The 12,386-nt window shown below is 43.0% G+C and overlaps 1 protein-coding gene across 1 annotated transcript in view; it reads left to right on the top strand.

The window, feature by feature from the left end:
• The window catches only part of PALMD (palmdelphin), a 53,168-nt gene extending 48,342 nt beyond the window's left edge, over window positions 1–4,826 (top strand). The window contains exon 8 of the mRNA XM_033916597.1: window positions 2,556–4,826. Coding sequence (XP_033772488.1) covers window positions 2,556–2,599 — 44 coding nt within the window. The 3' untranslated portion in view covers window positions 2,600–4,826. The remainder of the gene's footprint in view (window positions 1–2,555) is intronic.
• Window positions 4,827–12,386: the final 7,560 nt, after the last annotated feature.

Genomic DNA, 12,386 nt, shown 5'->3' with positions numbered 1-12,386 from the left:
CCAAGATGATAAAGGGGATGGAACGCCTCTCGTATGAGGAAAGACTAAAAAGGTTAGGGCTCTTCAGCTTGGAACAGAGACGGCTGAGGGAGATATGATTGAAGTCTACAAAATCCTGAGTGGAGTAAAACGGGTACAAGTGGATCGATTTTTCACTCCATCAAAAATGAAAAAGACTAGGGAAATACTTTTAAAACCAATAGGAGGAAATTTTTTTTTCACTCAGAGAATAATTAAGCTCTGGAATGCATTGCCAGAGGTTGTGGTAAGAGCGGATAGCTTAGCTGTTTATAAGAAAGGTTTGAACAATTTCCTGGAGGAAAAGTCCATAGTCTGTTATTGAGAAAGACATAGGGGAAGTCACTGCTTGCCCTGGATCGGTAGCATGGAATGTTGCTACTCCTTGGGTTTTGACCAGGTACTAGTGACCTGGATTGGCCACCGTGAGAACGGGCTCCTGGGCTTGTCTGGCCCAGTAAGGTTATTCTTATGGTCTTATACAAACATACAATTGCTCCATTTATATAACAGGATATATACATTTCAGTTGGGAAATACGGATGTGAAAGCTGAGTGTTTCTTACATTAACCAAAGAAATAAACCCAGCTGATTTTATTAGAATACATTTTATCATAAACTTATTACCCATAGTACTAGACAATACTCTTTCCTTATCTTTAGAGGTTGAATGTTAATGTCATCCTACAATTTCTCTGAATAATTGACTGATATTTTTGGCATTCTGCTACCAATTATTTCCTAATAAGGACCATCCTGATACCTCTGTAATACACTGGAAGTAGGAATACATTTTTTGAGCTGGATGGAAAATTTAAAAATCACCATTGGGACTATTCTTTAAGGGGCCTTTGAGGCTCATAAGGAGACTAGAGGTATGCACCCCTATGAGCGTCAAAGCTGTACTAGGCGCTATTATATACGTTGGTACCAAGGTACCATAGTGTGTAACTGTAAGGCAGGCGTACATGTGGGCAGACTATGGACAGGCCATCAGTGTGTCTCCCAGTTATCCCAGTCGGATTCAGTAAATGGCGCCCAAAATTAGGGAGTAGGAAAAATCATTGCTTAGTGCTATTCTAATGAAACTAATAATTGATGTGGTGCGAATGGGTAATAAATATTATTTTGACATGATACAAATTCCACTCTGTAAACTGAGAGCACTAACCCCCGGAAGAAAAAAGCCTCAGGTTTTCTTTTTAGGTAGAGCTGAAAGCTCAAACCTCCTCCACCCACATCATTGGCTTAAAAAACTTCCGAAGGGGGATGTGAAAATTTTACAGTTAGTGCAGGACGAAATAGCTATATAGTCTCTATATCATAAGGAATCAACGTGATATATAAGTAAAAACTGACGTTTCACGGTTTCTTCAGGGCAATTCTGTTTATGGATGATAAAGACTTTAATAATAAATGGCATCAAATTTTAAATAAGTGCTCCCTAGACCTAATGGTGTTGATCATACATGCAGAATGTAGCAGCATTACCACTTTTGAAAGGCAGCACAGCCATATTAACACGGCTGTGCACATTGAGCTGCTCCGCTCAGAGCATTCCCCACAGCCTCTACCATACCTCAGCTCTGCCCCTCTGTCATGCATCATTTAGGCATTTTAGTTCCAAGTCCTCCCCCCATTAACATTAAGGACCCACTCATCTGTGCAGAACAAGTAAGGACATCTATCGAAACCTGCATGTTCACAATGCTTCTGGATACAAATGAATCATGAGCAAGCATGAGTGCACACAGACTTTTTTCTGCAGGGATGCATAACAAGCAAAAAGGCTCTGAATAATTAATCATCAAAACCTGGAGGTGATGCGAATGATTCTTTTTGCCTGCCACAAGCACCCATAGAAGGAGTCCTTTTCCTAAGCTGCAGTAAGCACTAGCTTATGGTTACTGCAGCTTAAAAAGGCTTGCTGTGGGACAGGCTGAGGCATCCCACGGTAAATTCCAAATGTGCATTTGTAAACCAAAGTGCTAAATAATTTTTTAGAATTTTTTTTCAGAAGGAGCATGTCTGGGGGGCAGAGAGGGAGCATGACAGCGCAAATCAGTGCATGAGCCCTTACCACCTACAACATAGGTGCTGGTAGTAAGGGCTCATTTGTTAATTTTCGATAATGGCTGCCCACTGATGATCACATTAGTCCATAGTCATTAATTCAGACAATATAAAATCGGCAATTTTTCAGTAGAGGTAAAAATGGCCTTAGCACATTAGAAGTACCCATATAAGGGCATGCTAAGGCCACTTTTTACTGCAACTTGGAAAAAGGACCTCAAGTATGGAGTGTTTATGGTAATAGGGAGGCATAGTATATACATTGTACATTACACTGTTATTTTCATATAATACTTTATCATTGTGGATTCCTTTTTCTTTCTCTAGCCTAGTAATTAATCTCAATGTCTTACCTCTGCTCTACCCCTGTTGTATTCTGTGAGTAATTCATTTGCTATTATGAAAGTTACATTGTAAGCAACTATCTTAAAAAGAAATATTGGATTTCTATTCCCTTCCACAGCTCTGAGAATAAGAATGGCAAAATTGGGGAAAAAAGTGATTTAGCTTGCCAGAGGAACATGGAACTAAAACGCAGACTGTTTGCAGAAGGAATTGAAAGAAATGAAGTCATCTTCAAGTCCTTTGGGAGTTTTTTTTGGAAGGGGCAGTGTGGGCTTCTTTTTTTATTATTATTTTGTAGTTTTCTTCTTTTAAGGAAACGCCATGCAGTCTCCGTTTATTCTCCCTTTTTATGTATTAAGTGAAGAAATACATGATGGAAAACATTTCTGAACTCTAGCATTAAGAAGCATTTATAAAACATATTACAGTGAGATGCATAGCTAGCAGAGTACCCATTCTGCAATCTACACCAAAGATGTCTTCTGTTCTGGAAACCAATTACTGAACTGCACTGCTGACTATCGAATTCACCAAACCTTTGCCAAAATGTTCCCAGAGAAGAGTAAAACTCTAAAATACAGTTGTATCATCTCTCAGGTAGAAAAAAAATGCATTCTAAATTGAAAGCACTTACTAAGGCCTCAATTCTGTAAAATTTTCTGAGTCTTGAAAATGGCCAACTAGCTGAAGAGAGAAACGAGCAGTATTTATTTCATCCTGCAGAAGAGAGATACATTGGAGGGATTCAGTTCTGTCTCACAGATTTACTTGTGTGAAATCTTTGCACACCTCAAAATTTTCACTCAACCTTGTGATTTGGAACATAGTAGATTACAGCAGAAAAGGATCAATTATCCCAGCCAGTGTGTCCACAGCATGTGATTGCCTGAAAGATTTCTCCTTAAACAACATTTGTTATGTCCCTTCCGGATTTAGGGCTAGATTCGCTAAGCCCACCGATCATGTCCCGACCACTTAGCAACCCCGACCTGATTCACTAACCTTCCTCCCGTGCGTATCCGCACCCGATCTGATCCGCGCATGCAAATGAGGGGAAACAGCATGCAAAGTAGGAAGGAGATGATTCACTAACAAAATTCAGGCACACCGACTGGGCTGGCCGACCAAGAAAGAAGCAACTGCTAGGGACCAATCGACTCACGTCCTTTCCGCTGTCCTGCACATTCAAGGGGAAGGGCATGAAAAAAGCAGGAGAGTCAGGGCGGCATGGGCTAAGCGAAAAGTAGAAGAAGCAAAATCAGCCACTGGGGATTTGAATGCCAAGCTGTAGGGGCAGATGCGTTTTACTCTCCCGTGTCCCAGGCTAGCCTGAGCCCCACAAACTGCTCCCCAGCTCCACTCCCTGCTTCAGTCACAGCCCTTCGCCTGCCTTTCCAGAGTACATCGGATCAAATGCCCTTCCCCGCATTGCAGCCCCGCTCTAAACCCCACTCTAAACCCGCGGGTTACAACCACGGGCTCGTACTGCGGGGAAGGGCCTGGGACACGGGAGAGTAAACGAGCTCACAAAAAAAAGTAAACAGCCCTTCCTTGCGTGGAGAGCATGCTCAGACCATCTACAGGCAAACAAGATGGTCTGCGCATGCATCAGGATCGCTCTACAGCGATCCGTGCAGTCATGGTGGGGCATGCCTCTGATCAAGTTGATTTGAATGATGACACATCGTGGATTGCTCGGCCAGGAAGACTCGGCCACGGATCAGACACGCAACGGGAGGTTAGTGAATCTGGCCCTTAGTACTCTTGGTGTTCAATCCCTTCCCGTAATCCGGAAGTTGCAGAAATCCAAACACTTTTCTGAGCACATGCTCCTCCCACCTCAGAGAGAGAGTAGTTTTCAGTTTCTGCAAGCAATCCATGCAGAAGACTTTTGGATTTGCTCTCCATCTTTTTCTTATTTTTACGCTTAAAGTTCATCTTTTTGGTGGCTTGAGTGCCTTGAGACCCCTTTGCGGTAATCCTCTGTCAGAGGAAAGGATGCAGTCCTGCAGAGTCAAACTGCTGCTTCACTGAGAAACTTCGGTGTATCTGTGGAGCCAGCCTGCTGTGTACCACCCTTCCAGGTTGAAGCAGATCATATTGTGATCACTGCTTCCTAGCGTCCCTTCTACTTCTAAACCTTGCGCCGGTCCTCGTAGTCCATTTAGAATTAAGTCCAGAATTGCATTTCCTCTCGTATTTTCCTTGACAAGTTTTTCCAGGAAGCAATCGCCTACAGCTTCCAAGAACTTGATCTCCCTATTGCAGCCGGAGGTGCCTAGGTTCCAGTCTATCCCTGGATAATTGAAGTCACCCATGATAACTGCGTTGCCTCCCTTGCAGTTGCATTTAATCTCGCCCATCATTTCTCCATCAGTTTCTTCGGACTGCCCTGGGGGTCGGTAGTTGATGCCAATCTTCCTTTCCATTCCATTTGTTCCTGGAATTTTGGCCCATAGAGACTCTATCTTATTTTTAGTTTCTGGCGTGTTCTCTCCGGTAGACTCAATTCCCTCTTTGATGTATAGGGCAATACCCCCACCTTTTTATCCTACTCTGTCTCTGCGGTATAGCTTATATCCCGGTAGCACAGTGTCCCAGACGTTTTCCTAGTTCCACCATTTTTCCGTGATGCCGATGATGTCAAGGTTATCTTTTTGTGCCATAGCTTCCAATTCCCCCATATTATTCCTTAGGCTCTTTGCATTCGTGTACATACACTTCAGTTTGCGGCCTGTTACTTTCTTGCATTTCTTCACTTTTGTGTCCCTTTTGATCCATCAGGATTTCTGTCTTGCCTAGGATCCAGTGAGTCTTCCCCACAATCTTCCTGCATGGTATCCTCTGGGTATACCGTTTGCCGAACCATCGGCTCTTGGTCGACTGTCGGCTTTCCCCTTCTTCCTAGTTTAAAAAATCTCAATTTCTCGCTTAATGTTGCTTGCAAGTAGACTCATTCCGTCTCCACTGAGGTGGAGTCCATCCTTCCTGTATAGCTTGCTCTTCCCCCAGAACATCATCCAGTTGTGCACAAAGTGGAATCCTTCTTCCTCACACTAGCACCTCATCCATGTTGACTGCTTGCAGCTCCGTCTGCCTCTTCTTGTCGTCCCTGGATACTGGCAGAACCTCTGAGAATGCTACGCTCGGCATTCTGGTCTTCAGCTTCCCTCCTAGCATCTGGAACTGGTCTTTCAGTGCACACCCGTTCACAAATTGTTTATGTTGCCGGGGAGCTACCCCAGTACCCCATTCCTCATCATGGATTTGCTCAGGTGTGTTGCTTGGCTTTGGGACTGAACTACAGGGGGCTCTAACTTTCTGAGGTGGGGGTAGGAAGCACATGCTCCTCCCACCTCAGAACTTTCTGAGGAGGGAGGAGCATGTGCTCGGAAAAGTGTTTGGATTTCTGCAACTCCCGGATTGCTGGAAGGGATCGAACACCCAGTGGCATAGTAAGGGGGATGCGAGGGGGGCGGTCTGCCCCAGGCACGGTCTTCCTTGGGGGCACTGGCACCCCTCTTTGTTTCTGTCCCCCTTTCCCACTCCTTCCTCTTCCACGCACATGCACCCATTACCTTTCCCCGTAACTTTTTTAATTTGGCGCAAACAGCAACGAACTTGCTGCCCGTGTTGGCTTTGGCGCTTTCTCTGACATCACTTCCAGACTTGCGGGCAGCAAGTTCTTCATTGCTCCCGCCAACGTTACAAAGCTAATGGGGAGGGGCATGCGGGGGGCACAGCAGGGGGAGCAGGAAAGAGGGTGGGAGAAGGGTACCACCATCCCGGGCACTGGTCACCCTCACTATGCCACTGTGAACACCTAGCGTACTGAATCCTCGAGGGACTAACAGAAATAAGATTATCGAAGGTGAAAACCTAATCTTCCGATATTCGTTTGGACTTTTTTATTCTCCGTTATTCCACTATCTCAGGAAGATGAGTATACACCCTCTGGCCTGCTTCCATTTTATGTTTAACATCACAGACTGTAATAACCTAATTAGCTTTCAGTACTTCACTGGCTATTGCCTAAACATGCAGCCTACTAGATCTCTTACATGTCTTGTAAGACAGACCCAGCTATGAGGGTTCCGATGTTTCAGTCAAGTTCTTCTTGCTTCCTTCTCTTCCTATCGCCTGGGTGCCAACAACTGTTCAACCATTAAACTATCTCCTTCACGTACCTGCTACCTCCTTCTCTTTCCAAAATACCAACCAAGGGAACTGCAGCAGGAACTCATTTCTCCCTGCTAGATACCATAGGAAATTCAAGTGTGGTGGTAGAAAAAAAGACGGAGAGATGGAAGAAACCTACTCAAGGCATCTATGAAGAGCTACATAACAAGGCTTTAAATGGTTTCTCTATAAGCTAAACTGCAACATTGCAAATCCTTGGGAACATTTCAACATTGCCAGCTCTTTCCACAGACTGTAAGTGTTGCTTTCAAGGCATATAACCAAGGGCTCTTTCAGGCTGTACAGGTTCATTGCAAAGCGTTCCAAGAAAATGACCTCCTGAATCGCTGAATGCAGCCCTGCATTTTTTAAAGTCTGAAACATTACCTTTAATATCAGCAGGCAACTGCACAGCTTTAATAGACTTATGTACAGACTGTTCACCAATTCCAACTAATTGGTGATCTGTTTTAAATGCAGCCTTTTCTCTTACTGTGCTCTTTCCTTACACTCCTTTTAGGCCTTTGGCCTAATGGAGATCAGATCCTGGTGCCATAATTCTACATTACAAACACTCATGCTTTTTTCTCTCTCCCTCCCCCCCTCCCATTTTCCATCTTCCCTTTGCCTCAGTGTACGTAGTCTCCTTACAAAACCTTGTAATCAAGTGCTGGAATCCAAGCACTATGTGTTAACCTAACGAAATGACCATAACTCTCCCTACCCCCAGCCTCTATGAACACTCTGTCTACAGAAGCCAACATTAGCCAATCTGGAAAGCAGAAACCCCGACTGGATGAACAAATCAGGGAACAAGGCTCATTTTTAACAACTTAACTGAGTGAAGCAGGTAAACACACTGAACTGTGTTTTTATATAAAGCAGAAGCTTTGATGCCAAATTAAGCTAGAGGTTACCTTTAATGCAAATGAATACAAGTAAATGGTTTTCTTTGCCTGCTCCAAACTAAAGCATTATTATTAGGTCCTTCTCCACATCATCACTGTAGTCTTATTCTTGCTGGGCTGGGAGAATATTTTCCATTTGTTACTATTTTTAAATGACAATTGTGCCTTATTGTTTGTGGTTGGAATAGTATTCGTGTGACTTTTGCTGTATTGCCAGGAGAGTGAAACAAAATGTTGGCCAACGATCAAGAAATAAATGTTAAGACAAACCGCCTTAATCTGTACTACACGGCAGTGGAAGGTGTGTAAAGAGCTGCTTTGATACACCAATCCCCAAATTCTATAAAAAGTGCTAAAAATTACGAGTCAACTAGCACCAATAGTTTGGATCTTAATGAGCAATTATTGGTGATAATTGCTTTTATTAAAATGTACATGCCTAATTTTACGCATGAGTCAAAAAGGGTGTCATGAAAATAGAAGGGTCATGGGTGGATCAGGGGTATTCCTTGAATATCCATGTGTTATTGAATATGGCGGATCCATACCTAATTTAGGCATGAGGATTTACATTATGTTTCAGTTGGTGTACAAGGCTAGGCCTAAAGTTAGACGCGGTTTCCAGCACTACTGTAAGCACTATTTTATAAACGGCACCTAACTTTGAGTGCCTGAGCATTATTTTTTTCAGCACCGATTTTTTAGACACCATTTATAGAGTTCAATCCTAAAAGGGCAATGCTACATGGGGGGGTGGCAACATTTTGGTGCCAAAAAAACATGTAAAATGATCATATGCACTTATGTAGGCACATGAGGGCTGATTCTTGAACCATGCATCCTGATTTTAGGCGGCGTTAGGTGTCCTACCACCATCTGGCAGCCAATTGGGACCCACATTTTTAGAAAAAATGCTGCCAAGGAAGGCATCTGTGGTGCAGAGATGTACATGAACGCTTAAGCACGCCCAAGGCGGGATGTGGCCGTGGTTTCACCTGGAAGTAGCCTTGGATGGGCTTAAGCATTGGTACGTGACTCCATAGATGGGAGACAGACGTCTTAAATGTAAGCCTGCAAAATGCTGGCCTACATTTAAGGCGTCTGTCCGGGAGTGTAGACCCAATTCTGAATAGTACGCCGCTGTGTGACTGACATGAGGTCGGCAGCCACTTCTTAGGTGGCCACCAAAACCGGCATCCTATACAGAATCAGGCCCATATTGTTTAAATATCAATATTCCAGCTATGTGATATTCTATAACATGGTACCTAAGTACAGTGGTGAATACTTTGAAGATGTGCATATGTGTGGGCAGAATCTGTGTGAAGCATGGGCAGAGAGAACAATTACTTGCATAAGTTATAGAATACCATAATTTATGCATGCTTTTTTAGCAATCTGGTACAAGCATTTATACCAGCTCTCTGGTCAAATAGAGCATTTGACCTTTTACACCAATATATTATGAAGGAAATTAGGCACCTACTATCCTTCATAGAATAGGCTCCAAATAAGTGCCTTCTTGAGACTTAAAATTAGCCCCCGCACCCTTTTGTAGAATTACCCCATAAGAAACTGGGATTCAGATTCTATAAATAGCACCTAAAGGTACTTACATTAAAGATGCAGTTGTCAATCAACTGCACGGCCCCATTTATTGAATCACACCTAGTGGCATCTAAGTGGACTTAGGCATCATTAGGCATCTGTAAAGAAGACACCAGTATATTAGGTCAGGTTTTACCAGACCTAATTTACCAGTGGCTATCTCCAATATCTAGCGACGCTTAAGTAAGCCATGCCTATTCTTCGTCCCTATAAAAAGTGTACAAGCCTGCAGAACTGGGAATTAATGTTCTTTATTTGTCAATGATTACACTTCTTTGTGGTGTAATTGGCTTTTTGTGTATTTGTAGTTCGCTTTCTTTGTGCTGGTATTCTCCGTCCCTAACCACACCTACTTTTCAGGTAGGCGTTGTTAGGCATCTGAGGGCACCTTCACTTAGGTATCGCTAGGCAGCCTAAGCATTCTGAATGGAACTCTTAATTAGTAATTTTTAATTTTTTTTGATTGGTTGAAAACTGGCATGGTCAGTTACCATACCAATTAAGCCAACTTAAGAAAAAGTAGTGCACCGATTCCAAAGTTAGGTGTCGCTAGGTGCCATCGATTAGGGCACGTAATGGAGGCACCATTTATAGAATCTGGCCATGGATGTATAAGAAAATTGACAGTATTTTAAAAAAACACATCACAGAAATTAAAATTTTATAGGTTCTTGAGTAGTAGGGAAAAAAAGAGAATCATTCTACCCTCTCCCACAAGCTACTTCTACAGATTGTTTTATATATATGTATATATTGTATACTAAAAACAGTATTCTAAAAGGACTATTTGTAGGTATTTGATAACCATTAAAAATACATACATTTTATCAATGTACAAGTTAAATAAAACTAGTAATAAACATGTTTCATATTGAGTTGCTGGTTTTTCGCTGTCACTTCATACAGAATAAACTAGAGTATCACTCAGCCTTATTTTAGCTAGTTTATCTTCCAGTTGAAGATAAGATTATCAGATTTTTGGGGTCAGATAGGGCAGAGCTGAGCAGATAAGAGGGGCATAACAGGGAAAAGTTGGGTGAGGTGGAGCTTTCCAGTAGCTATTTTTTTCACCAGAAAAATAATAATCTACCCTTTCCGTTCAGCTATCTCCACGTCTGCCCCCCCCCCCAATTTGTCCAGCTATTGCCACCTGTTTTTGACCTCTCCCTTTCTAGTCCAGCCATCTCCACCTCTCTTTTCCCCCTTTCAGCCCAGTATCTAATTCTCTCCACCACCCCCAAAGTCCTCTAAGACCTCACTTTACTCCTGGCTTCTTTCTTAACAGTTGTAGCACAGAAGTTGCAATGAAGAGGCTCTCCTCATACACACTGTGTGCGTTTCAGCTAGATCTTGCCCCCACTGCATGTCAGAGAGGGGCAGGACTCACCTGAGACACATAGTGTGTATGAAGAGAGCCACTACATTAGAGTTGTATTTCTATGTTGCCATTGGAGGGGAGGAGCCATAAAGGGAAGTTTGAGGGGAGGGGCTGACATCAGCACTGCGAGATGGCAAAAGGGGATATGCACACTAATGCACCTCTATCCCCATTGTTAAAATCAGGGACAGATGGTTGCCAAACAAGGAACAGTTAGAGACAGGGGCCTGAAATACAAGACAGTGTCCAAAAATTGGGGACATCTGGTAACCCTAGTTGAAGATGGTCTCTCTACCTTTAGGCCAAGACTAAGAATCTCTATAAAAGTGTGTGTTGGGGGGGGGGTCTTAATCCCCTGCCATCCATCCCCACTGGGGACACCATAATGTAACAAAACACAATGCCAAAATCAGGACGGATGGTGGATGCATGGAATGACCTTCCAGTGGAGTTGACAGATGAAAACTGCACTGAATTCAAGAAAGCATGGAAGAAACACAGAGGATCTCTAAGGGAGAGGAAGGAAAACTGGATGGTATGTGGATGGGCAGCCTGGATGGGCCATGCCATTTTTATCTGCTGTCATTTTCTCTGTATCTATGTTAAAGTTATAAAGTTCAGTTTGGTAAGGAAATGTTTCTACTCACTCTGAATAGGTGTTGCTTTGCAAAAAGAAAAATAAAAGGCTCAATGTGACTTACATTCTGCCTGACAATCCTCCTGGTGCTTATTTCATTTGTATCACTCTTTTCTCATTTACAGGAAAATGATTAAACTATACATCTCACCATTTACTACTTTGAATAGTACAGCTATGGTATTGTATTATTTGAAAAACAACAAGAGCAATCCAAAGGGTCTACAGTTGAAGGTCAGCCAAAGAACAACAAAAGAAAAAACTTCAGAAGCGATGTACAAAGCGCAGGATCCTTTATTGAAGACAATTAGATATTCCCAATGGTGGTTCTCATATGTGTAGACACAGGACCTGACACCGTCTATGTTTCGGAAAAACACTCCTTCCTCAGGGGTCCAGAGTGTATGGAAACCACATAAGTAGAGAACTTGGGAATCAACAAAGTGCAACAAATCGAAAGAGATGAAAACAGGACAGTTCTGTGCTACTGCGATTTGTTATACTTTATTGATTCCCAAGTTCTCTACTTATGTGGTTCCAATATACCCTGGACCCCTAAGGAAGGAGTGTTTCTCCGAAACACAGACTGTGTCAGGTCCTGTGTCTATACATATGAGAACCACGATTGGAAGTATCTAATTGTCTTCACTTCAATAAAGGATCCTGCACTGGTGTCAGGTCAAAAGCGCGCCGGGACAAAGGTGCGAGCAGACAACTGAGCGCAGCGCAGAGGCACACGCCAAAGAAAAAGACTTTTTAGGGGCTACGACGGGGTGTGTGGTGGGAACCCCCCACTTAATACAGATTGTGCCGCGTTGTGGGGGGTTTGGGGGTTGTAACCCCCCACATTTTACTGAAAACTTAACTTTTTCCCTGTTTTTAGGGAAATGTTACGTTTTCACTAAAATGTGGGGGGTTACAACTCCCCAAACCCCCCACAACGCCTCCGCGATATGTATTAAGTAAATTGGGGGGGCTCCCCAACAAAACCCTAAAAACAGCAGCCCCTAAAAACAGTCTTTTTCTTCGGCGCGCACCTCCATCTTGCGCTCAGTTGTCGGCGCACACCTTTGTCTTCCGTGTTACTGTCTATGAACCTCCTGCACTTTGTACATCACTTCTGCAATTGTATTATTTGAAAGCAATCTATACAGAGTTCTGAACTTTCAACTGAACATGTTTTTTACTAGTTAAAATTGTCAAAAAAAACATGCATGAAAAACTTACCCAGTCTGCTCA

Source organism: Geotrypetes seraphini, chromosome 12, assembly GCF_902459505.1.
Source record: "Geotrypetes seraphini chromosome 12, aGeoSer1.1, whole genome shotgun sequence".
NCBI classification, from domain to species: Eukaryota; Metazoa; Chordata; class Amphibia; order Gymnophiona; family Dermophiidae; genus Geotrypetes; species Geotrypetes seraphini.
The sequence above is the reverse complement of the archived record's forward strand: the minus strand, read 5'-3'. Positions and strand labels throughout refer to the sequence as shown.